This window comes from Neodiprion virginianus, chromosome 5 (genome assembly GCF_021901495.1).
Source record: "Neodiprion virginianus isolate iyNeoVirg1 chromosome 5, iyNeoVirg1.1, whole genome shotgun sequence".
NCBI lineage: Eukaryota > Metazoa > Arthropoda > Insecta > Hymenoptera > Diprionidae > Neodiprion > Neodiprion virginianus.
In genome coordinates this window covers 5,118,406-5,144,673 of record NC_060881.1, presented here as the reverse complement: position 1 = coordinate 5,144,673, position 26,268 = coordinate 5,118,406, and the positions used below count along the sequence as shown (strand labels likewise).

Sequence of the window (26,268 nt, the reverse complement as noted above, 5' to 3'; positions counted from 1 at the left end):
TCACCTTCTAGCTCTCTATTTCCCTCTTTCTTTCACTCTTATTTTCCGATTCCTTTGCCAGTTTCTCAAGATTGTCTCTTCACGCGTGAAGAATCCCTCCTCAACGCGACAAGCCGCAAGAGCACTGTTGTTTCACGGTCACGATTTGTTCGGACGAAAACAAAATTAGAAGGGAAAGAAAAAAAAAAAAAAAAAAAAAGAGATACAGATTCGCGGATACAACAAGCTTACGTGTATCATATTCTTTTTATTCGTCTTGCGATTCTCTCATCAAATTGTCAAACACGTCGAAGCTGCATAATTAAAACAATACTAAATACCGTAACTAATTTAATTCTCATCGCGATCGATAAATAAAAAAAGCTAAGATACTGATAATCGTTAAATCGTATCGGACAAATCGGACGTCACTCTGTTAGTAAGCGTGCGTTTGATTTGATTTTTTTTTTTCTTCTGTTCCGCGACAAATCTCGACGAAATCAAATAAGTTTCAATATTTTTACTACACCGAACTCTTTTGCAGATTCCTATGCATCACCCATGCCAAGGCTCCGCCCGAGACGAGGATCCCTCCCCTGTAAGAAAATTGGCAAGATTTGAAAAATGGCGTGGGAAGAAAAATAGTCAAAATCCCTACGGTAATTGACGTGATACCGGCTTGTCTCTGCGGAGACGCGGTTCATCGGATAGATGGATGGATGGATGGATGGATCGTGGTTTATTTTGCGGTGAGCGCGGCGGTCCGGGGCGGATGGATACCTCGCTAATAATACGAATTCGCGCACATACCCTACCTACTGGTATCGGATGGAGGAGGAGAGGAGGAGGGGGGGGGGGGGGGAGGAACGGGGAAAACGTACGTTCAAGTTGTAATTTCCGATCTAATTAGAGATTTTACGAGTGTCGTAACGTGCCAGTTTTCGAGGGGCCATCAATTCATTTGACGAATCGCGCGAGACAGTCTTTTCTCGTTACCCGACGTCCAATTAAAGTTGGCATTTTAAATAAACATTATACCGACTTATATACAATATATGTATATATATATATACATGTATATATATTATATATACGCGCTGATCCCTTATCGCTGCTTATTACAGCGAAAAAAAAAAATAAATAGTTTACATTCAAAGTTCGTTGGGGTATTTTATATATATATACATATACTTCGAATCTGTGGGTGAAATCAATCGCCGGATTAGTATGAGAATTAAGGAAGGAAGGAAAGAAAGGATGAGAGAAAATTTTTCTTTCTCTGCTCTTGAAATATTTAAGACATTACATACATGTGATATTCTACGTGTTTGCAGTTGTGAAAACTTTCCTCGGTTCTTTTTTTTTTTTTTTCTTATTTAACGAAGACTAAGAATATAATATAACGCCGCGGTTGCAGCGCAATTTCCGAAGAGTATTTAAAACAATAAAAAGAAGAAGGAAAAAAAATATAAATAAAAAGAAATCAAAACTGCGTTAAGCGATGTAATTTTTCTATTTTTTGAAATAATTTTTATTTTTTTTATTGTTTTTTTTTTTTTTTTTTTGCGACTTTACCGTAAACCGATTATCTCGGTCTTTTTCAGAGACGAAGAAAAATAAAAATAAATAAATAAATAAATAAATAAAAATTTACCCACCATAAGAGAATCTGCAGAGCCGGAGAATGTCGGAACAGACTGTAGGGCGCCACTTGAATGTCTCTGCTACTCCGGAAACGCGTTAATATATCTCGAGCGCTGTAAACACAAACACGATCATCGTCATCTGTACAACGATCGACATGCTATTAAGGATTATACGATACACGCAGTTTGAAAAATTTACAAATGAGAGGTGAAAATTTTAAGTATCGATAGATATCTGAATTTATTTTCTACAGTTTTACGCACTGATTCATGTATTCGAAAAAGAAGGATAACGACGAGAAATCGGAAAAAGCTTCAAATTCAATTTTAACACGTTGGGTATTGATAAAAACGAAGCTCATGAAATACAATGTCGTAATTATTCAGCAGAATGCAGGCGAACGAAAAATCTTTGAAATTCAATCAAAGCATGTGAAAAATTTATACAATTTTCGATGCAAGCCTGCACGTGTTTTCAATTTTTAAATTACTTGTCGATCGGGAACAGAAAAAATTGTGCGAGAAAGTGGGATAAGAAAAACAAAAAAAAAAACAAAAAAAAATAAAAGAAGAAAATTAAGAATACGGTGAAGAAAGGATGAAAAAAAAATGCAAATCTATTAAAATTCTAAAGGCAGGAATTACAACGGAGAGCTACGATGTCGCATTGTAGAATATACATAAATATTATAATTTCGGCGTAAAATTTTGTTTTATCGCCAAAATGCAGCATGCGCATATTATACATATATATTATATGGGTAGGTATGTATAACGTAAAATTGGGTGTCGAGGAGGCGGATTTATAACGTATGATCTGTAATTGTATAACGCGATTCAAAAATCAAACGAACAAGTACAGAGAGATAAATGAGGATGAAAGTAAACGGAAAGTCTAGAGAGAAAAACGAAAAATGAGGAAAATTGGTTACAAATTGAAGAAAGTAGCGACGAGAGAAAAAAAAAAACATTTCGTAAAAACAGAAAAAGCATAGCGGTATATAATAAATTCATTCGCTTAATAGGTATTTACGCGAATTCGTCGACTATGTATGTACACATACATATACGTTTATTATATACCCGCGACGACGTGTGAAACGACTGTAAAATCGACCGCAGGATCGAAGTTATATATATATCTATGTATGTATATAACGAAAAGTAGGCACATACAGTTAAAGTTAAGAAGTTAATAATACAGTGAAATTGATATAATTTACTTCTGTTTAATACAAGAGACTGTAAAGAGCGAAACGGAAAGACGCTGTAGATCGTACGTGTACAAGAATTAGAGGAAGATGAGAAGAAACCGCGTTGGCATAAAACTACGTATACTTCGGTTCTAAATTCCAAACGTTATTTGCAAGCTCTAACCGTGCGGTTTCGCAGATATCTTTCTCTCTGTTTCTCTCCCTCCCTCTCTCTCTCTCTCTCTGTGAGTACATACGGACACGCGTCTATATACGCGCGAATGTATCATATACTCGTCAGAGTTTACGAGTTCCAGATAATATCCAGAAGTTCTGCTGCAACGCGATGTGTGATTCAAGTCGCCGAACGAACGAACGTCATCGCCTGCGTGAGCTTGCGGCGTCATAGCTTCTAGCTTGCAAGCTCCGCCTTGGAAGGATCAACAGCACTTACACGCAAAAGCGCAAACATTTTCTCCTTCACCCCCCCACCCCACAAACTTGAAACTCGCGCGGTGTCCGTTTTTCCCGCGTGACTATCTTTAAACCGCCACCCCCGCCGCCCCCTCACCAACCCCGCCGATGATGTTCGTCACCAACTGAGATCGTGACAACCGAACGAAACTCGCTGGTCGCGTGTGCGCTGTTTGTGGCTAATTTGTTTGCATTAGAATTTATACCGCCTCGCGTTGAAACCTGAGTTTTAACGCATTTACAACAGTTATTAAAATTCTCGAATTTCCAAAAATTTACACCCACCTCCCCCCCCCCAGCCCCTCCGCGCCATTTTCTGCAACAAAAAAAAAATTTACACACACCCCGTGGTTCCGAAAACTTTTACACGTGCCGATAAGTCGTTCGTACGATATGGAAGAATTTACGCTTTGGACAAATTTTCCCAAATTTTTCCTTAATTAACTTTGTCTTCTGTGCAGAATCGGTAAACTTGTACGTAAAGGGGTAAAAAAAAAAAAAAAAAAAAAAAAAAAAAATAGAAAGATGATAAAGTAACTCGATAATCTGTAAGAATTTTTATTTAATAGAATCGCTGTTCGGGCAGATTCGCAGTTAATGTTTCTGCACCTTATATATATATTATATATATTATATATATATATATATATATATAAGAATTTGATTCCGAATTGCACTGTATTTATATAATAAGCGGGGCGTGTTATTTGCGAATGATCGCGAAACGTGCCGAGAACGTGATCATCGTCCAACGCAAAGAGCTTATAATTCTGGATCTTGGTTTTCACTCGAAAACACTGTTCTGTCTCTTGCGTACGAGAATAAATAAGTGTAAAAAAAAAAGGTAAGAAAAAAATACAAGTGAATAAAAAATAAAAAAAAATAAATAAAAATAATGAAACAAAAATAAGCGCAAACAGTAGAGAAACGAAGAATTGAAAAAAAAAAAAAAAAAAAAGAAAAAACGACAAAAATACAAGGAACACAAGGATTTTGAGTTATTGTACGATGACTAGAGAATTTTTATAACCGCGAAAACTATCCGCCACAACAACTTCTTTGCTCGGCCTTTATCAAGGCCGCTATTTATTTTAGGTTGAAGGTGCAGCGTGTCATCGACTCAATTTAAGATAAACAAGAATAAGAAAACAGACAAATATATATTTCTATATATTATTTCTATAATTTACTATTTATATTTTTCAAAATCAAGTTCAAATAAAAGTAAAACAAGAATTAATGAAAAACCTGTTACAACTGCAGGCGACGAGAATTGCTCTCGTAAAATTTGGAAATATTATAATTTGAATATCCACTTATCTTACTGTTAGTTTAAATATAATAATCGATTGTTTCGTATTTCTTTGAAACGCTGCATATGAAACAAAAACTTGGTAAATTTCATTGGGTAGTTTTAATAGCGGAAAAGTTTCTTGATAATTTATAGTTTCATTAAAATTATTTTTCAATTTCAAGCGAAAATATTCGTTTATATTTCAAAAAAAAAAAAAAAAAAGCGCAACCATTCGCGAAGAAAAATAATCGGTTTAATCTAAAATCGATCAATTCTTAAATCGCGCGATTGGCCGGTGTCGGGGAGGGTTTCGATCGCGCTGTGGCGACGTCCAAGAAGTACCAGAATTAGGAGGTAAAGCTTTGGGGCACTAAAATTCTCCTGGGTGAGTCAAGGCCCGTTTGGATACCGTCGTTGCCGTTGCAGTCAGGGAAGATCGAGCCTCGGCCGTTCACCCGAGGCACGTATTTTTGGCTTGTTTAACGGTGCCCGTGTGTGATAAGGAAGCCTGCAGCACGATTATAGAATAAAGCGATCGTAGAAAAACATGCAATCGGTGTTGTATACATGCAACTGTAATGGCTACCAAGAACAGGAAGGATTATTCAACCAACGTCAGAAGCACAAAACGACCACGACGACGAAGACGAAGAAGAAGAAAAAGAGGATGAAAATAAATCATGTAATGATAAGTGAATCGTAAAAAATTTTGCATAAATATAAAAATTTTTTGTTCGAAAACAATGTAAATATTCTATGCGATATGAATAAATTTTTTTCCCTTCTTCCACCTAAAAAACAGGTTCTCTGTACGCGGTGAAAAGAAAAAGAACAAGAATCAATTTCTCGCCGAAGAATATCTGTTTAATCCAATTTTAAAAGCACCTCCTAGAAATTACAAGTTTTTTTTTTTTTTTTTAATTTGTACTAATCAGAATCGAGTCTTTTGTAAAAATTTGTACCTCGAACGGGTCGAAAAGTTACAAGTCTTGGCTTGAGAGACAATTTTATGTAAAAATTCATCGTCGAATGTATTTGGTGACTATTTAGGCGTAGATATTTTATATCTCGTTTTCCGTAACTCGAAAACTGTGAATTTGGAAGAAAGTTCCTACGCGACGATTACCTCTTTGCTGTGTAGAACAAGTTTTTCACGTGCGAAAAAAAAGAAGAAAGAGAAACAAAAATTTTGCCACATTGCATATTAAGCAAATGTAAACATTTGCAAAGAATTTTTCAACCAGTTTCAGAGAACGAAATGAACTTGTTATTCTTTTCTCGATTTTTATCTTGATTTCTTTTAGTTTTTCTTTCTTTCTTCCATTCCCCCAATATTTCACAGTGTCCGCGATGGTCGTCGAGAGGACCTTCTCTGCATGCTCGTTCACGAGTCTATGAGTCTATGAGTCTATATTATACAGCTGTTGCCTGCCGGCCTGAGACTCCGGGGTGAAGTGGCGTATGTATACGGCTATACCGATGTTCCAGCTATTATTAGAGCTCACTTAAGAGAGGAGAGGAGCAATATTCCCAGCAATACGCTCAGAATGTCGTTCTCGTTGTCATTGGTTCCCGGCTCTTTCTATTATACATGCTTTAGAGTCGGTTCGAGCACCGCGCAGGTTTGGCATATAGCGCTATTATATCACAATCGCGGTTGTATATCCTCCGCGCTATTATATCACTACAGTCGTTGCGCGAAATCGAGGTTACGGTTGTAAAACGGCGAAGAAAACAAAAAGACGAGAAGAAGAAACGATTAAAAAACAACACATTTTTATTCAAATTCTCTTACGTTATTTGATTTCTTTTTCTCAGATATTAAAATTCTTCTCGCAAGCGGATTTGTTACCGTTAGTATCAAATTTACCGCCTTAAATCAGCGAAACTTTTTTCCACGGTCGAGAGAAAAAAGAAAGAGAAAGATCTACCAAAAGTGTACTTGTTCTTTGTTTCATTGATCAATTACGCTAAACGAATTCTTATATACATAGGTCCTGTGGGATTTTCAACGAATCTTCGTCAAGTTTTATTTATCAACTTTTCCGTCCCTCTGTTTCGAGAGAAAAGAGACAACGATCGAGAATTTATTACGCATATAAATAATCTGGATTTCTTTACCAGGTCTCCACGTTTTGATGGGATTCGTTTTTTTTTTTTTTCTTGTTTCAAATTTTGCAACAAGCAAAATTATTTCGAATCACAAGTCGAGTCGCGAAACTTGCGGAGCCTCCGCGATTACCTGTTATTGAAAAATTTCAACCCTCTGCCAAGTTTTGAAAAACTGCCGCTAGTCTCCGAAGCGGTTACGGCTAACTATTTATACATTATAGTATGTATATTATATATTGTTGACGTCACGGAGAAAGATTAATACGGTACATCGATTCTACACCATTGTGTGAAATATATATATATATATATATATATATATATATATATATATATTTTCTTCGCCTTGTTATGTGCTTACGAAACTAAATATCTTTTCGCAAGAATTTGCCGTATTAAAAATTTGCGAATCTATACGCGAATCACGAACTGACAGGTGTACGATATGCGCGTACATATATAAACATAAATTATGTAAACTACGTTATACGAATGTCTATAGAGACGAGTTTAAAAATTGTTGAAAGCCATTGTTATTATGTCTACACTCGAACGAACACAATCCCGATATCCATGGTTACTTTTTGTACGGAATAAAAATTTTCACAACCAATTACCAAATTCGAAAACACTTGCGGAGTGCTTTATTTCTCTCCCGATGGTAGAAAAAAAGAAAAAAAAAAAAAAAGAACAGAACAAATGCAGCGATATTTTTCAACGCGTTTCTTAGCCGGTATCGCGCTATTTTCGCAGCTGGAGGATTATTAGCGACATCTCTCACCAACAAAAGGAACTCGTACAAGCAGTTGCTACATACTCGATGGAAAAAAACGGATATAAGGAAAAAAGTAAACTTTTTACCAGAAATAATAATTTCTAATTCGCATGATGGAAAACTGATATATTTTTTTTTTTTTGTTACGAACCAAATTAAAAATCCCCTGACAATTCCGGGCCATTCTGAATGCGTCTAATTCGTGTGATTATAAGGTACGTAAGCCGCGCTTACTCGTCAAAATCGTAATTCGTTCCGACGAATGATTATCGGTGAAATAACTGCCGATGATTAAAGATCGTTCCCTGCGACGAATGCTTTGGGGATGAATTAATTCGTCCCACGTTACTATATATATATTATACCGGATCAGCGAAAGGGTTGTCGTTTAATTATAGGGAACGAGCGGTTTGCTCTGAGCTTTCTAAATGTAAATTACTGGTTGATCCAGGTGGGTACAGGTGGACGACAGAAGCACGAGCAGCAACATCGAGGTCACCTAGGTAAACCAATTATTATTTCGAGCTACCGCGGTTTGATCGTCGCTTCGGCAAAGAGAATACGAACAATTACGCAGGATTCGGATGCGCAGATGCATCACGGGCATCGCTTATCGTGCCGGGAGCACGAAACGCGTCGAGTTACGTCCTCGAGAAATTGGCAATTGCGGAATAAACCGCGCGTAAGCGATTTCTCATCCAGTCATCGCATCATGCCAAGTACCGTTTTCGTTTTAAATCCTGCCCATTTTTACACGCTGATATTTAATTTCCCACCGCATGTATCGAGTGTTTTTATTCAACAATACCAAATATACCATTTTTCTATACCATTGTTGGAAAAAAAAAAAAAAGGAAGAACGAAAGAATCGTTTCAAATTGTAAATAAATTTTTCCTCGAGATTATTATCAAGTCTACGGGCAAAATGAAGAAAGAAAATTATCCAAATTTCAACTAAAACTAAAAGATTTTTGCTGCTCGATTCATGTACTTTTCCACGATTAATAAGCGTTACAAATTTTCGAATACCGAGTTACGTGGCATATTTTAGGAGATTTCAGGTACGTGTAATATGTATGGGAGAACCATAATACCTGACGTATCAACTGTAGCTGGATCTCGCAACTTATTTCATCAGTAGCGAATTATTATTTTAACTTTTAACAAAATTTTTTTTTAAACCGTCTACCTTACTTTCATCCCCCCTTCTCTTTTCTTTTCTTTTTTTAGTTTTAAATATATTTGTTATTTACTTCATTTTCTCTCGCTTCTTCGTCGGTATTTTTTATTTTCTCTCTCTCTCTCTCTCTCTCTCTCGCTCTCCGTCTTCTTTTTCTTCTTTTTCTTCAATTTATTTTTGCAAAATTCTTGCGAACAGTAACGCTAATGTTAATTCATAAATACGACAGTTAGTAGGTACATTCCTGCTGTCCTTGGATAGCATCCAAAATGGTTTTCTTTACCTTGCTTTATACCGGCGAGGTTGCGAGAAGCGGACTAAAATATACCATCCGCGTATATTTCTCGTATATAGGTATACGTATAATTTATAATTGTATTAATTACACAACGAATTGGGGATTCGAGAATGTCAGACGTGGGGTTTTCGCCGCTTGTACTATAAAAATTAATCACGCAAAAGATCCTTCGAAGTCAAAACTGAAAATAAAACTGATATAAAAACGTACAATCCGAGAGTATCAGAATTATTATTTGCAAATGAATCGACATTTCTGTTCTTCCAATTTCTATCTTACGAATATTACTCCAAAATTCAAGAGTACATTTTACACGCACTTCGTGCATATTCGTGTTATTATACACCGTTAGCGATGCAGGAGACGGATGTACTTTGCAAAATGTATTGTCTTAACCCAAATACGTTGATGGGAAAGGCGTGTGCAGGAAGATCTTAGCGTGTCTGCTGTCACTCTGGCAGTGAAGTAAAGCTGGAGTAGGCGATGTTTGTTCGTCGTGACAAGCTTGTAATAACTTTTTCAACTCGAGGAAATAAGAGTTTTCAACAAGTGCGCGGATATACCTAAACACGTAAGAGATCGCGAAAGCTCGCACCGAGAGAAATTTTTAGTTCCGGTCACCGCTCAGTCCTTAACTATTTTTATTTTTTACCACAATCGAAAAATATAGTTCCAGGTAGAAAATGAACTTTAGTTTTCTACCCGTTACCGGAAAGTCTAGTATCCGTTACTATTCTTTCGCATTACGATCACTGTTTCTATATTTTCTTGCAACTGTTGCGAAAATTTAATGCTCGTGCAACGATAAATTGACGTTAAAGCCTTGTTTAGCTAAAAAAGTAGAGTAAACCTCGGAAACTGATTTTGCGTTGCAATTACCAAAAAAGTATCGACGATAGCGCAAAATGGTTACGCGTACCTCGTTTTTCGTAAATCCAACAATATTCAAACAGTTTTTTTAACCATACCTGTTTTACTGAATTTTTCTAGTTACTCTGACAAATGAAATTTTTCTCAGTGCAAATCGGGAATAAAATTACCTACGACTCATTATCAAAGACTTAGGGAAGTTTTTATGATAAAAAGCTCCAGAAGTCGTGAAACGTGAAAATATAAATTTGGATCTAAAAAAACACATGGTATTGCTTCGTGTCACGTAAATGATTAGAAATTGAACAAATACCGTTTCCGAAAGTTAGCTTAACTGTATTTACGAAGCATAGCTGAAGTTTCAAAGCAATTTATAAAAAAAAAAGTACATTTTTCTCTATACTCCGTCACGATTCTTTGACTCTTCTCGATTTGTCGCCACTCCGAAAATGGAGGAACGAAGAGAGAATGGGAATATTTTTGTGCGAGAATGACCGGGACCGGAGAAGAATAATTCGAATCGCAAATTTAAACCCGCGTTGATTTGCAACGTGTCAAAGAAGATTCGCCGGGGATTTGCCAAGACCTTAAGTACGACATAGCTGAGTCGGTAATTTGCTGGGCAAATGGGATCGGCTATAAATCAGGCATTGGTACATTTTCGAGACCTCCTAGAGATTTTCGGGCTGCAGGAGCCAACGTCACTCATCAAGAGCTAGTCAAGACTACTAGTCAGGAGACGCGCGCAATGCAGCCGGATTTCTGGCAGCAGGGCCATATAAAGCCTGCGGTCAAATGTGATAGCTGTGCTAGGTATACGTATAATATACCAAAGTGATTTAACGCTTAAAATCTATATTTAAATTTCAATACTACAGTCTATCCATCGATACGATTGACGAATCTGTGCAATGATCACGTCGAGTTTCTTGTTTTCTTCACTTTCTGTATATATAATGGCAATAATCATTTTGGATTTTGTCAATTTTTAGGAAATTACATTTTCGAGTTGTATATGAACCAACTAAAGCTTTTCACCGACAGCGAACAGATTTAATTCAGTAAATGAAGACAAGTGAGTCGTTAAATTTTGACAATTTTCTGATGATTAAAAAAGCTGTATTGATATGAAATTTCGTTGCTTCTGGTACTTAATTTTTCCGAGAGGCAAATTTTGGTTAATTAGATTCTGCTGACGACTGTTAAAAATTACAAGTCCTTTTTTTTTGCGTATCATGAACATACAGTATAGAATCAAACCGATAGCTCAGAATTGTTCATAGAATTAAGATCAAATCGTTTTTCAGCGTTATAAACCTAAGCGTTGTCTCACATTTCTTTTATTGCATATTTTATTCTCTGAGCGAAGACTAGAGTCGAAGGACGATTCATTTATTTGCTGATCGAGAAAATAGCTATCACGAAATATTGAAAACTTTGAATTCTATTTCTATTTCTTACTTGATAGTTTTTACCTAAAAATCCGCTTTTTTCATAACAGCGTGTGCCTCGTGAATCGTATGTCGAACTGGAAAGTCTTCGATACAGATAACGCGGTTTGAAGTTTCATATTACGCGTATATTTATCGGCTTCGTAATAGACGCGAGCACAAATGTAAAATACACATTACGGCGTAGCGAGCACGGGGAAGAATGCTCATGGGGCGATATTACCGCTTTGAAGATCCGATAATTCTGAGTGCTCTTATCTAGTCTGGTTAAAACTAGACGTGCGGCCCGTATAAAAAGCCTGATTTACGACCACTCGTTACTTAGGATCGCGAATCAGGAGAAACGGAAACGGAAGCTGACTAATTGCGGAGGTATTTCGGCCTGAAGCATTGACGGTAATGTAAAAAGGCGATACGTATTGCGAAAATTAGATTGTTTCGCAGGTGAAAAAAATGGCCCGGAGTTTATTCAACTGTACTGCAGATCGCAAACTTTAATTTATACCAACGATTGTCTCCGAATAAGAAACAAAAACCCTAAATTAGCTTGCGGAATTTCATGAGATATGGATCATTACTCACATTCCATGATTTCCAACAGCGACGAGAGCTTGATGACGCTTCAGTATTTTCACGTCCACTGCTCCATACGGTGAGAACATCTCAGCGATCTGCGCATTTCATTCGAACAGACGGTGAGAAAATATATAGAGCAAGGATTTTTTCGTCTACGCAACTACGTGCTACACGAGTTTGGATTCAATACCACATATCCAAAAAATGCAGAGTAAAACTGACGTAGAGTCGCCTAATTATGACCATCTTTTTCAGTTGAAGAATATTGAGTTCGCAATCTAACTGAGAGATCCAAGAATCTTTCACGAACCGGTTTTCGCGGATATCTGCCGATTAATCGTAATTTTTAATTCCAATGTTGTAGAAATCATCTTACCTGAGAAACATTCATCTTGTTTGCTCCGAGACATTTGACGTGAAGCCATTGTGGCCTCGCACAGACTGGATCAGGACCAGCCAAGTTCTGAAATAGGTATCGCAATAATTTAAGTACTGGTTTATCGTTGGATCTATTTTATTTTATTTTTCTTCGAATTTGTTCGGAACGAGGCGTAACAAATAAAAAAGAGTGCGGCTTACTAAGTGGCTTATGCTGGCACGTATCAAGTTTATACAGTTCGCATGCTCTTTCGGACCTGAGAGTATTTCAGCATTGGTTAGAGGCCTCAATTCGGTATCGCTGTAATGACAAAAAGATCGACAATACGGAATGAAGGTGTAAATTAAGAAATTCGACTCACAAAACGAACCGGAATGTTTCAGGCTTACCCTCCGTAGTGTAAGACTGCAAAAACGTGAGCCAACTTTATGAAACAGTAGCCTGCGCAGTACGAGTCCCAGCCAGCTTCATGAAACCTGTCTGTTTCTGAAAATAAATCGATTGGAAGATATTAGGAAAAAATTGACAGTGTCAACATTTGATAGCAGAACGTATTTGAATTACCTGATGATTTTTCATCGCCCAGTGAGATTTGAGGCGAGTTGAGAGCCAAAATTTGGCCCTTGTTCACTTTGAAGTAATTGTACAAAGTTGCCAGACCGTTGGATTCCCACAATTCTGTAAATACATCGAAATGTTTATAGTATAGAAATAAGGATGTGGGTAAAAGCAAAGGGAAGTTGAAGAGTTACTTTTTTTCTGTACTAGTCGGTGCAGCTCAAAGCTGAGATGTTTTGTGTCATAAATCGTGGGAAATAACCTGTGGATATTGTTCTTGAAGATGCTATATTTGTCTGAAAATTAAAGCGAGAAGGTAGAGTTTGCTTAAGATTGAAAATGGATTCAAAGTTAGGACAATACGACACATTTAGACAGCAGAAAATTCACCTGGTAGAGGTTTGTAAAACTGTTGATGCATGAACATAAGATCGAGGAGTAGGTTGTGTCCGACGATTGGTTTTTTCAAACTGACCATGAGTTTAAACAGGTCCGAGAATCCTAGGTAAAAGTCGACCAATTTTTTCTCTAGTTTATTCTCCTCTTTTTCTTCGAGTATTTTGCGCAGTTCTTTGTCAACTCTTTGTAAGATGATCTGAAAGCGGTGAAAACAGAGAAAAAAAGAAAAAGGAAGGCAGAAAGCAAAGCAGATGAGAGATGCCAAGTCTTTTTAGTTCTCATAAAAATAAACAAGGATCAAAAAGAGTTGAGAAAGCACTCGAACCTTTCCGTTTCGTGGTTCCGTCCAAATCTGCGAGTACCTGGTCCTCAGCTCTTTCTGCATCAAATATTCTAGCATGGGAGATGCGGCGTCGAAGCTCATTGATTCCCCGACATTAGAAGTCTTCAGCCATTCTGCAACACGGCTGTAACTTTCCTTGAGTTTGTCTTCTTCCGTGTAAGATATAGATCGTTCGATGTTCCGCAGGAGGACGTTGTCAGCGACCCTGCGACGCAGATCCTGCTCTTCTTCCTCGTTGAGGTAGGAAATCCCATCGTAGACGAGCTGCGGATAGGAGAGCATGAGAAATTATTGAAATAAGATGAAGAGAAAAGGGTAAAAGTGAAAGAAAAAAATACCTTGTTGAAATCAAATTTGTGCGAGCACAAAAATTCAACCGCTGAGGCGCGCCACTCAAATACGGTATCTCTACCCGGCGCTACTTTTGGAAATAGATGAAAATTGAAGACCTCGGCTTTATACTTGTTCGCATTTCGGTCGCAGTTGTAAGTTGTCAGGCCAACCTGAATCGCGACGCATCGCTTAATACTGCTTTTAAGTATCTGATATCGGTCTTCGACAGTATCGAAAAGGCTGCGACAAAAACATTTTCTGGATCAATTTCTTTCACAGGTATTTGCTGTGCGATTGAATGAATGAATGAATAAATGAATGAATGAACGACGAAAACTAGGCGGATTTGTGTATCGCGAATAACACCAATGGCTTTGTTTATTTTCACCAATTAAAATAGCGATGAAATATCGTCGAAACTAACCTCACTTTCGTCTCTTCGAACGTATTTATACCGCTGAACTCACAGTCGAACGATACGAACTTCGCTCTAGTCAGAGATTCGCGTATCTTCGGGCTCAATTCTCCAAAATTACTCGCGGTCACATTATACATTACGTACTTTATTTAGGATTAACTATTAGCACTATCTGCTGTTGACAATCAACACGTGTGCGTACCGACTTGTTTCTTCGGTGATTTGCATCGAGCATCGCTGTGTTGCTGAATGGTGTAAGCACGGTCTACGTTCATCAGGGGCTAAACACACCTTTGAGGCTTGCGCCTGTCGTCTGGCAACATAACGAATCTTCTTCAGGGGTGTAAGGAGAATGCATAATCTTAGGCGCCGGATGGATTTTTTTTCCTTTCGTAAATCATTCGGTTTAGATAATCAGTGGATGCCAATTCTAAATTGATTTTAGAACTTTTGACAGAGAAGCTTGGTGGGTTGATTCATGGTTGACTTCTAGAAAAGTCGTTGACGACTGGCAATTTAATTGATTAACACAAGCTGATGATAATATAAGAATATACATATTCTTGCCCTTCACGGAGATCTCGATTTATGGACATTAAATTTAGATGTAATTTTGGTAAATTCAATTCCTCATTTGCTCGTAATTTCTGTTTGTTTTTATGTTTTGTAATTAAATTCGAGCGATAACAATATATATATATATATATATATATTTTTTTTTTTCTCATCAAAGACTAGAATATCACTAACGTTATATCATAATCCTGAAGAATCATCCAATTATTATTGTAAGTATATCATTTTTTTACATCTTGTCTTTGATCACCGCATGGAGTTGTTACCCCTGTATAAGTACGGAAAAGTCGGTCGTACTTCGGGTGTGTAGCTATGGCAGGTGGGAAACATCGGAGGCACAGGAGGCAGATCACTTTTTTCACCAACATGAAAAATGGCGTTCATTCCGATGGATATGTGGTAAAGAAAATGGCAATGCAGCAGCCACCATCCTGTAAGAATTCAAGAAAAGTATATTATAGCCACTCTGGTGACTTTGATCGATAGGCGTAAACACCTATAAATTCTAATTGACTAATAATAATATTATTAAGCTCCAACAAACTGCGTACCGGGGTTGTCAGCCTTAAAGCGAAAGATGACGTATCCGGCCTGAGGAACGGTAACCGTGTCTTTTCCAGCCGGCCTTGGGTATTGAGCCGAATCCAGCATCATTTGATGCTTGTGAATAACTCCCGCTATGTCACTTTGCGATATGTTTCTCCCGTCCGCGAACCGTCCGATTTTCAAAATTTTAAAAGAATACCCGTGGAGGTGAAACGGATGGCCTAGCATGGGCTGGGACACTGCAATAACGAGTTTTGAAAAACATCGAAGTATCTTCTGCGAGGGTAGTGCATTTTGCGTCGCTTACCTTCGTCGTATATGACGACTTCTACAACGGCGCCTTTTTTGATGTGATGAGTATGAGGGCATTCGCAGGGGATTCCGCAGTTTCGCGGTAAGTTTATTCGATTGCAAGTGTCGGATTGGGTTATTGACTGAGAGAGCGGCGGCACTTGCGGGAACACAAACGATATTCCATCGACCAGACTGGTTAGATGATCCGCGTCTGCCGCCACTGTGGATGACGAAAAAAAAGTTACGCATTTCTCAAAAATTACGGATAAAAATACGAGCTTGCCTAGGAATCGAGGGTAGGATCCAGGCTTGAAGAGGTTGTGAACCGAGTTATTATACGAATGGAACCGATAAGGTAGGATGATCCGATGATCAGGTTGGGCTTTCAGGACTTCCGGTGCTACTGGTGCGAGAGATTTCAACTGATTGGGACACACTGCGTTAGGCCTGGGCAGATCACACTTGGCATCCAGAGGGTTGTAAACCTGCAAAAAGCGAGGAAAAAAGTCAACGTCTTTGTATTCCATATTTTTCACCGAATGCTGATAGCCTCTCAACTCACAACTCCTTGCTTCAATCCGACTAAGTAACTGGGTCGAAGAGTTTTTGGACTTCCCGGACCACCGGTGTACTTCAGGATGGCAACCTGGCTGGGACTAAATCTAATGCACTCCCCAATGGCTCGCACTTGAATCCAATAAGTTCCAACGGCCTGATTTGCGTCCAAGACGAAGTCCACGCGTTCACCTTAACAAGGATGAACAGTCGTTCGTCACTAATGCTATCACGATTTGGTACAAACCAAATACATGACTCATAATTAATGTCACCGCTTACCGGATGAAGAAACTATCGTGTCCACAGAGACGGGCTCCACCGATTCGCCGTCCTGGGCAATCAGAGTCAGCGAATGTCCTTCGATGGTCATCTGCGCCGGACAAACTGAACTGAAAGCGTTTATCATCCTGAAACGGTGTTTCTTTCCGGCTTGGACTACGAACGTTTCCAGTTGAACGGAGGTCGTCTTGTTCGTCGTCGGATCCTGGAAGTACGGAAGATCTGCATTAAAGCTTTGCTGCAATTTCGATGGCAATTTCTGGAAAATCAGGTCATCACCTTCCAGCGTCCCTTTCCGTTGATCAGAACGTTTTCCGGTACTTGTCCAGGGTTGTTTTTAACCCGTCCCGGAAACCGCTCGCTTGACATTTCGTGCATCCAATCGCTCAGCAGGATCACGTGAGTGAGAAGATCCATCTCGTAGAGCAAAGTGTGTGGATCGGCGCTCGGCGGTTGACGAACTATCAGGCTACCATACTGACCATCAATTTTTTGCAAGCCAGCGTGCGAGTGGTAAAAATGAGTGCCTGGATTGCTTGCGGTGAATTGGTACCTGGCAAACGGATCAGAGTCAGTTGATATTCTAGTAAGCAAATCGGCCGAGGTGAAGTTTACCGATTCTCTTCCTTCTGTGATACGTTGTAGCACATCAAAAAACATCAGATGCGTATTTTTATGCCTGTTCATGGAACCGTTCAAGGGGTAAGAACCGTTCGGAAAGCTTACCATCAAAAATCATTTTATTTTCAGCATTAAATATCAGCAGACGATATACATACATGTCCTCAAAACTGGCATTCCTTATTCTTTGGGGCTGTTTGAACCTGTCGAACGGCCGAATCAGCGTTTAAAAATACCAGTCTAATCGTTCTCCATGTACCACAACGTATCGCAGAATGAATAAAACGGTGAGGTACGTCTGAGGTACTTTTCTCGAGAGTCTCTTAGCGGTAGAAAAATCAATCTCCAAAGTATTATCCACCTGAACGTGGTTCCCGAAGTAATGGGACACTGGGTAAGAAACGGGACTCCGTCGTAGTATTGATAGTCCTGCTGCCAAATACCGTGCCAGTGGAGGGCGACTTCCATCCCTTCGATATTGTTCCGAACGTCTACGACGATAATGTCATCCTGACAGACCTGAATGCTTGGTCCAGGCAGCATCCTGTTGATCGACAGCATTCCACGCTCGAATCCATCGGCTTCGATGCACTGGCATTGCGGAACGTTAGATATTTGATTGGTGTTGTTGGGTTTGCACAACTCGCACGCCCTGTGAAGTAACGTTCTTCCGTTGTAGATGAATCGTCACTTTCTCAACGGAAAATTAAATATTCATGGTTAAATTATTCATCGCGTGTCATTTATCGCGTTCGAGTTTATATGTGCACTTACAATTATTTGCACAGAATAATTTCAACGCCTTTCTAAGCCCTGCATGTGCCAATATGTTTCGTAAGTTCACGCTGCTTATTTTCATATAAGTATACGTCATGAACATACACGAACACCTTTTCACATACCTGCTCATTGTCGCATAATATTCCAAAATAAATTGGTAGTAACAGTAGCGCGGCATTTCGTCGTCTCTACAGGCTCTGGCACATTCCTCCGGTGTAGAAAAATTGGGCTCAAGATATTTTCCATAATCATTATCAGGTCCGTTGAAATCTATTTTGTTCTCTAATGAGGAAATGAAAAAATACACACCAGTGGTACAACATTTTGTCATTCAATACACGAGTGCGAATAAGGTAAGTTTACCAGTTACTGACCCTCTTCCAATTATTGACCTTTTTGGTTTTATTTGGAAAATAAAAGGGTCGATAATTGGGTCTGAACGTCTCAATAACTGATACACTTACCCTACGTTCAGGGGTAAATTAGACCATAATCTACACTAACCGTGATTCCCGCTGTGTCCGTGGTGATATCGAGCACTTGCTAAGTTGCAGGTGAGGGCCAAATGCACCAGGAACGCGCCATGAAGGAGCATGTCGAGCCGTTGGATCTGATCTGAGCTTATTCAGCTAACTCCGCTTTACGAACTTGGCTTGCTAACTTAGCTCACGTGTTTTCTAGAAGGTGCAAGGTGTGGGAAGAGCTCGTTATCGAGCGGTGGCACATCGATAGAGCAAAGTTTCACCGTACAAAGGACTTAATACCCTGTAATATCGCTGAGTAAATAGCGTATCCGTATGATTTTTGTCACGCAATGAACGGTTGGTGCATCGTGTGATTGATGATGAGACGGAACTGCGCTTTGCAATTTTATTGAAAACTTTATACAGCGATAGCTTCATAGGTGAAGCTCATTTTCGTAGCTAAATAGCTGCTTATAAAAACGTCGAATAGGTGGTGAACAAATTATAATATGTTCACGAATCAGTGATACATTTCGCACATGTAATTCGTGCCTTTGCTGATCGCTTTAATTATAATTCGATATAAACTCTGCCCTTGTCAGGCATAAAGTTCGCTGATTTTATCGTGTCGTGTCATGTTGCTTTCTGACTACTGTCTCATTTATTTTCAATCCAGGAGCATAAATACTGGCGGGTTACACCTACGCGTTTAGTCGATATCACGCTTCAACGAATTCTCATGTGAACATTTCGATCATCGGGGTAAACCAGTTATTTTGTGACACAATCATTTCTCTGTTAACGATACCTTTAATGAAAAATACAGATACATGTAGATCACGTCAAATGATTCAAGATTATTTATCGATCGATTAATTCGTCAAGTTCGGCACCGAGAAAAATTTCATTTGTTACAGTAACTAGAAAAATTCAGTAAAACAAGTATCGTTAAAAAAACTGTTTGATAATTGTTGGGATTTCGGTAAACGAGGTATGTGTAACCATTTTGCCCATTTTACGCAAAATCAGTTTGCTCGGTTAACTCTACTTTTTTAGTTAAATGAGGCTTTAACGTCAATTTATTGTTGCACAATTATTAAATTTTCGCAACAGTTACAAGAAAATCTAGTAAGAGTGATCGTAATGAAAAAGAATAGTAACGGATACTAGACTTTCCGGCAACAGCTAGAAAACTAATTTTCATTTTCCACCTAGAACTATATTTTTCGATTGTGGTAAAAAATGAAAATAGTCAAGGACTGAGCGGTAACCGGAACTAAGAACTTCTCTCAGTGTGCGTTACAATTGTGTATCGATAACGTGCCGCTTATCATGACTGCATAGTTGAATTTGAAATTCTTATAGAAATTCTCTGTGGCTGTTGTTTGAAAACGAACTTGGACTATGGATTTTGACGCTTCAAGTTTCGTCGGAGTTGTTAACTCTGAATAAATTGGATAAAAATAAATTCTCCGGGATTCGACGTAACGGTTGGCTGACAACGATGCACAGCCGACTGCGGAATAGAAACGTAAAATGCGCATGTAAAGATCGTTGTATAAGCGTGGCGAGCTGATAGCTCCATGCATACGCTTCGGTGAGTAGTGAATTTCAACTGACACGGTGGTAACTCATTCGCAATGTGCTAGCCGCAGACGGTCGTTGCTACTGTAATTAGCGATCAAGTACGTACAAGAGTCCCGGAAGTGCTAAAACTGTCTTCACCCATTTGCGGTGAGTATGCGCAATATTGATAAAAGCCCGTTTCAATCTAGAGTGGAGATCGAGGGCGAAGATTGGCTCGCACAGTCCGCACGGAACTTGGATTTACACGTATAGTCTCGTCAAAGCCGCAACACGCGATGTAAAGCGTAAAACGTCGGAAGTTCTACTTTGCGAATGCGTTGAAAATGAAACTGGTTATATCGGATATTGTTGTATGTCGGGTATCACTGAAAGCGTGTAAGTTCGCGTGAGTTGGGCGTGGCGAAAATCTAGTAGAAAGTGAAAGACAACTTGGGTGGGTAAAAGGGGAAAAATTCCGATAACGCATGGCTAGGTATCACACTTGACTGAACACCATGGGCCGAGTCTTTACGTAAGGTATTAATTTTTAATAACTACCGTGATACTCGAATTTTTTTGTCTAATACCATAGCTGACGCTCGAACGGCTATCAGACTGCTTCTATATTTTAGCAAATAAATTCCAAGCCATATTTTATTTTGATTAAGTATCGTACAGGTGAATACTCGTGCGTACAGGGCGTAGCGAAAAAACTGAAAAGTGTACTTCGAAGACACAGCGTTAGTGTGAAGAAATTCAAATCAAAAAGTAACTTATATTAACTAATATACTAATAATTAGATTGCAGATTTGCTGGGTTAATGATTTGCGCTACGAAAATTTCGCGTAGCATTTCTGAGGTGAAATGTGTCAATGTTAACATAGTAATATTGTTGACTAATTATTAGTGTGCAGTACTTGTACGAAGGAATAACGTGATGCAAATTAAATATTTACCCACTCAGAATGTGTGTAGACACAGAAAGGGTCAAATATTACTTTCTATGTATAATAATAAATATCCTAATATACAAATGTTTAGAACTTATTCTCAATTCTATAATTTATGTCGACCGGATTTTTCGTACATTGGGGTAGATGGATTGTTTTTTTTTTAAGATACAGGATCAGTTTCCCGAATTATCACCGGCAAACTCGATGGGAGGTAGGTAATTACCGCAAACCGGAAAATCTCGTGGAATCGGCGGCAGATCTGAGGGATCACCAACGTTGAAGACAACAGACATGCCGATCGCTAAGTGAAACGTGTAATGACAGTGGAATAGCCAGTAGCCTGAGAGAGGGAGAAAAATTGTCAGAGGTTGGATATTTTAAATTGTAATATAGGGTGATTGCATCTACGATGTCCCGAGTTCCCGTAACTTGCCTGGGTTATAAGCACGGAATCTTAAGATGACGTAGGTAGCTGGTCCCACAGCGATGGCGTCCTTGGAAGGAGGTCTATCGAACTGCCTACGAAGTAGTCCCATTCTGTCGAATTCTTTAATTTGATCCAAGGTGAAGAGCGTTCCATTAGCATTCAATGATGAACCCTGGCCAATCACGCTGAAGGCGTACCCATGCAGATGAAACGGATGGGACACATTCGTAAACGGTTCTGGCAAGATAGAGAAAAGCAAGAAACACTTTGTCACGTCGAAACGTACTTGTATCAATTTCGTACTGTACCTTGCTGAAACAGGACTATTTCAATCACGGAGTTTCGTCGAACATTAACCAAATGCGTGCATATGCAGGGTGTACTGCAATTAGCTGGAGTTGTGTCATGGTCACAAAGTTCTGACGCTGGTATATCCTTCCTTTGTGACAAAAGTGGTGCCGTTGGAAAAGAGAACGACCTGTTGCCAACTACTGTAATGGTATTAATACCAACTGGTGAAACTGTGAACGATTACATGCGGTTAATTGTTTACGAATTATGCAGTGTATTCTAGTGAAACAAAAATCCGCAAACTATATTCTACTCAAGAATGGAAGATAAGTATTTGGCTGGAAGAGATCCTCCGGTTTGTAATCGTTGAAATGAAATGGCAACCAGACTTTGACGTCTGGCTCTGGCCCAAGGATGCTTTCGTCGACATATCCGGCTTTTCGTAGATCGCCAACGCACACCACGTTTTGATCCGAAGGGTCGCAAATTACACCCAGTTGGTTAAGAACCTTGAATGAAGTAAAATTAGAGACTAATGTATCGGAATTAACTAGTTTAAGACCAAAATAGGCGGAATGTTACGTTAATCGCAGTAATGGCTCACCACTCCCGTGGAAAGCCCCTGATCGTACGTTGGTGATTCGGAACACGGTCTGTTATATCTTCCATGGCCTTGGTAGCGGAGAACTGCGAGCTGCTGAACTCTGGTGATACCGCATACCCCGATAGCACGTAGCTGGATCCAGTAGGCTCGCGGTGTTTGGTTGGCGGAAATGATAAAATCGTAACGCTCACCTGATATGAATTCAAGATAATAAATTACGGCACGCGAGAAACTTTCTTCATTGAATGATACTTCAATTTTCGCAGAGACAAAGCGGGATGAGCTTTCGTTACCTGCCAAAGAAACTATACTATCGACGACTCTAGGTTCAACCGGTTGACCATCCGTGGCTATTACGGTCAGCTTGTGTCCTTCGACCGTGAGTTGAGCAGGACACACAGTCGAGAAAGCAGTGATGAGTCTGAATCTGTATTTTTTGCCTGCCAAAACGTTGAACACTTCCAACGGCGTGTTAGTCGTATTACCAGAACTTGGGTCCTAGATAGTGAAACGATGTGTGAGAAACATATTAGTCGGATGGAACAATTTAATGATTGCTTAGGTAGAACAAGCAGAGTGTAAGATCTCTGAATCGTGGATTCTGCTTAAATTTCTAGGATTGTTTCCTAGGCCGGAAATTGGAAGCCTGTGACACGTAGTTTAATCTCAGAGGTATCTCTTTACTCTAAGTAAAATTAATAGTATCAGAAATTTGGCGAGTGAAATGCTATGATAAATGGAACCTGTTGTGTATTTTCACCTTAGATATCAATTCTTGTCGTTGTGCGTTCAAGTTAAGATGCAAGCATCTTACGGATTCGAGTGTAAACGTGTATCATATTATTCCGGTGCTGTAGTGAAGTATACATTTCGAATTTTAGATTATTTGATGTTCTATAAGTTGTGCGAAAAAAGGCCCGGTGGATAGATCCTCGCATCAGAAGCCCCATATTTTGGGTGGAAGAAAAGCCTTTAGAAGTTTCAGCAGAATCCATGATCCGAAGGTCGGATACTCTCCTGGTTATTTTCTCTCGTACCGTGTACCGCCCTTTTCCGTTGATCAATAGTGACTCTGGGTCCTGTCCTACACGTCCTTTCAGCAGTCCTGGGAATCGTTCGGTACCCTCTTCGTGAAATCTGTCACTAATCAGCACGATGTGCTTCGATAAATCGTAGTCGTAAAGGTGGCTGTTAGGGTCTTGGTTGGGAGGCTGCCGAATAATTAGATTCCCGTAAATACCATCCACTTCTTGAAGACCGGTATGGGAATGCCAAAAGTGTGTACCGGCGTTTCCGGCAATCCATTGATACCTTAAATTGTGATATTTGAATTTATCGCACCATTTGTCAGGTATCACTCTTGACTTTCGGACGAAGTGTAGACAGCCGTATGTTATTTTACTGTTTCGACAAACCTGAAGGTATTTCCTTGAAAAATCGGGCATTGAGTTACAAAAGGTATACCGTCGTAGTAAGGCGATTTTTCCTGATGAATCCCGTGCCAGTGAATCGAGAGTTCCATGCCTTTCATTTTGTTCTGGACGTCGACGACGACCTTGTCACCCAAGCACACCTGGATACTGGGTCCAGGTATCATTCTGTTCACGGTCAAGACGGTCGTCGGCACGCCATCGGAAGTCACGCATTGACACTCATTTGTCAGTGAGTTGTTTGGGCCAGGTGTACAGAGTTCGCAGACGCTGGTTGATTAGAAAAATTTATTCCGTCACTGCAAATCTATTTGGTGTATCGAACTATCAGCACTAGTTTGTTTGGTAACCATCTCATCGCTATTTGTGACATGAATCTGCTTCGGTCGAGTCTTGCGAGAAAAAAAACTTTTGAAAGAGGTTTTACTCACGAGCCAAGAACGTTGTATAGTTCTACCGTGAAATGATAGTAGCAGGTTTTCGGCGATTCTCCTTCTGTGCATTGACGTGCGCATTCCTGCGGTGTTGACAGAGGTCGAGAGTTATCCAATTTCATCGAACCTGCACCGAGACATTTGTAAATCAAAATTACAATGTCACACGCTACTATGATATGGAACAAACTGCACGAAAATGAGACCGGGAATAATTTTATTATCAAAAATGCTGGCAACTGATGTAACTTTCTTTTATCAACTTTTACAATCAAAGAATGCGATCACTAAGTCAGATGACTTGAAAAAAGCGATATTTTTGAAGATCCAGCTGAGCGGGAGAAAGTGGCCGTAATAAAATGTTTCTTCACAGCATATTTCATTAACGAATCACTTACTACCACATGATCGGGCAGATTGAGCATCTGAAAGATCGACGCAGATCATTCCGAGTATTAGTAACGTGTGGGCGAAGAAGCGGTATCGCTGGACGTAGCTTGGGTGTTTTACAGAACTTCCTCGATTCGTCGATACCATCTTCGAACGGTTCGACTGCTTCAGGTAAGGGTATTGAATGATATGTGAATGAGTTAATCCAAGGACTAGCCAGCGTTAATGAATTGACGACCCACTCATTTTACCTTGATAAGACGTGCACTCAATGGCAGCTAATGACTATGATTACCACATCACGATAAAAGTATAATTTTTCTTGAATTGTTCATGGCAATTTCGAAAACACGAAGATAACAAAATTTCCGGGTATGGTTATGATCCCCACGCGTTATATGTAACACATTAGTATAAGCGCCCGCGCTGTTATAAAGTCAACTGAAATCAACAAAAAAAGGCGTCTTGACACTAAAATTTAATTTAGGTTTACATTTAGACCGTACACAATGGAGCGTGATACTACGTATATGGCATATTTCATATTAAAATGTCTGTTATTTGATCCAGTGAGTATCACATTCAAGACTTGTGCTGATGAGTGATCGAATGATTAAATATTTTTAGCAGACCATTGCAGCATACTGCTACGCCGATTTTAGTCACAATTGAAGTTTCACGAAAGTACTGCGGGAAGTAGTAAAGATCGATAAAGACGATTCTGAATAATAGTAATGCATTCCTGAAGGCGAAGAGCAGTTGAACGACACTTGGGCTTTTCAAAAAAGTTCTACGAAAAGTGCGGTACCAAACAGATTATTGCATCACTGGATCATTGTGCGGATCATCCAAGATTAGTTGCTACAACGTTCGTCTATTCTTACAGTGATAAAATGTGCAAATAATTCCGAGCGATCACTGTGGTTACTACAATACAATATAAATACAGTTTATTATATAACTCATGATAATTTCGAAGAAATGACGGTTACAAACTATTTGCATACGTCAAGTATATCGACGCGTCATACTCCACGAACTAGCATGAGTCGTTGTAGTTTCATTTTATTTACTATACTGCGATCGAAATTAAAACCGTCTTCACATCCAAATTAGCCAGAACTTGTTGAATATTACACCTTATGTGTCAGCATCAAATTGCAAACACTAAAGCCTGCCGCTAGGGCGGTGGTATCATTTTCCATATAATGGTTTTGTTCATTTATTCAGGTGAACAAGACAAGTTAGAATAATTCCGATGATCAACGACCCAGTTTAGTCGCATATTTGTGTAACCTAGTATACATATAGTGTTCTGGTTAGCAGTTTTTGTAGTAACTAAAATTCTGCGAAAATGCGTAAGTTTCAAACGGTAACAAGCCCAGTCATGGGATGTTCCGAAAGTAAACTCACTTATAAATTCTATGTGCTTTAACATGTGTCAGACTCATGTGATATGGCGGTGAAGATGAAGGTTGTACATTATACGCATACGGATGTCGTACGAGAGGTTTTAGTCATACGGTTCCCGAAGGTGACGAAATCGTTTTACGGTACCGGAATGATATTTACAAAGAGCGGCTGGACATCCCTGAAGGATGTCGTTTCTCTACAGCTGAAAAATTTCAGCACTGTTGATCTTACGTGAATAATTGGCCGAGATCCTCTCTGTGTCCATTACAATGAAGAAGTGTATGATAACTGCTTACGATACGACATTTGTTTGGCATTCCAGAACCAAGGACCGTACGTTTGTCGACAAGAAACAAAAGTATT

The 26,268-nt window shown here is 39.2% G+C and overlaps 4 protein-coding genes across 4 annotated transcripts in view; all 4 read right to left on the bottom strand.

The window, feature by feature from the left end:
* Positions 1–227: 227 nt before the first annotated feature.
* Positions 228–15,070, bottom strand: LOC124306013 (pre-piRNA 3'-exonuclease trimmer-like). The gene is made up of 13 exons (XM_046766108.1): positions 15,029–15,070; positions 14,285–14,767; positions 13,866–14,100; positions 13,510–13,791; positions 13,176–13,380; positions 12,980–13,081; positions 12,792–12,905; positions 12,617–12,713; positions 12,428–12,527; positions 12,225–12,311; positions 11,855–11,943; positions 1,638–1,736; positions 228–575 (listed from the first exon to the last, which is right to left on the bottom strand). Exons 2-13 carry the CDS (start codon positions 14,413–14,415, stop codon positions 503–505), a joined length of 1,614 nt encoding a protein of 537 aa, XP_046622064.1. The 5' UTR covers positions 14,416–14,767; positions 15,029–15,070; the 3' UTR covers positions 228–502.
* On the bottom strand, positions 15,003–18,570 carry LOC124306005 (laccase-like). The gene is made up of 10 exons (XM_046766098.1): positions 18,437–18,570; positions 18,055–18,214; positions 17,514–17,804; positions 16,811–17,084; positions 16,532–16,736; positions 16,257–16,441; positions 15,978–16,179; positions 15,708–15,914; positions 15,406–15,639; positions 15,003–15,285 (listed from the first exon to the last, which is right to left on the bottom strand). Exons 1-10 carry the CDS (start codon positions 18,525–18,527, stop codon positions 15,101–15,103), a joined length of 2,034 nt encoding a protein of 677 aa, XP_046622054.1. The 5' UTR covers positions 18,528–18,570; the 3' UTR covers positions 15,003–15,100.
* Positions 18,565–26,268, bottom strand: part of LOC124306004 (laccase-2-like) — a 21,330-nt gene continuing 13,626 nt past the window's right edge. Inside the window, exon 13 of the mRNA XM_046766097.1 lies at positions 18,565–18,697. Within this exon, the coding sequence (XP_046622053.1) occupies positions 18,690–18,697 (8 nt within the window). The 3' untranslated portion in view covers positions 18,565–18,689. The remainder of the gene's footprint in view (positions 18,698–26,268) is intronic.
* On the bottom strand, positions 20,599–24,714 carry LOC124306006 (laccase-1-like). The gene is made up of 10 exons (XM_046766099.1): positions 24,501–24,714; positions 24,100–24,229; positions 23,654–23,938; positions 23,276–23,549; positions 22,532–22,736; positions 22,239–22,429; positions 21,948–22,143; positions 21,652–21,864; positions 21,350–21,580; positions 20,599–21,256 (listed from the first exon to the last, which is right to left on the bottom strand). The coding sequence occupies exons 1-10, from the start codon at positions 24,637–24,639 to the stop codon at positions 21,090–21,092; spliced, it is 2,031 nt and encodes a 676-aa protein (XP_046622055.1). The 5' UTR covers positions 24,640–24,714; the 3' UTR covers positions 20,599–21,089.

What these genes read in the sequence shown, in the direction of transcription:
- LOC124306006 (XM_046766099.1), bottom strand. Translation starts at nt 24,639, where the DNA reads ATGGTATCGACGAATCGAGGAAGTTCTGTAAAACACCCAAGCTACGTC. An exon ending in ACGGAAAAGGGCGGTACACG is followed by an intron (nt 22,737 to 23,275) that starts GTACGAGAGAAA and finishes TTCACTATCTAG; the next exon opens with GACCCAAGTTCTGGTAATAC. An exon ending in AGGGGCTTTCCACGGGAGTG is followed by an intron (nt 22,144 to 22,238) that starts GTGAGCCATTAC and finishes ACTTCATTCAAG; the next exon opens with GTTCTTAACCAACTGGGTGT.
- LOC124306013 (XM_046766108.1), bottom strand. Translation starts at nt 14,415, where the DNA reads ATGTATAATGTGACCGCGAGTAATTTTGGAGAATTGAGCCCGAAGATA. An exon ending in TTCGAAGAGACGAAAGTGAG is followed by an intron (nt 14,101 to 14,284) that starts GTTAGTTTCGAC and finishes TTTTTGTCGCAG; the next exon opens with CCTTTTCGATACTGTCGAAG. An exon ending in GGGCGATGAAAAATCATCAG is followed by an intron (nt 12,714 to 12,791) that starts GTAATTCAAATA and finishes ATTTATTTTCAG; the next exon opens with AAACAGACAGGTTTCATGAA.
- LOC124306005 (XM_046766098.1), bottom strand. Translation starts at nt 18,527, where the DNA reads ATGCTCCTTCATGGCGCGTTCCTGGTGCATTTGGCCCTCACCTGCAAC. An exon ending in ACGGAAAGGGACGCTGGAAG is followed by an intron (nt 16,737 to 16,810) that starts GTGATGACCTGA and finishes CCGTACTTCCAG; the next exon opens with GATCCGACGACGAACAAGAC. An exon ending in TCGGATTGAAGCAAGGAGTT is followed by an intron (nt 16,180 to 16,256) that starts GTGAGTTGAGAG and finishes CGCTTTTTGCAG; the next exon opens with GTTTACAACCCTCTGGATGC.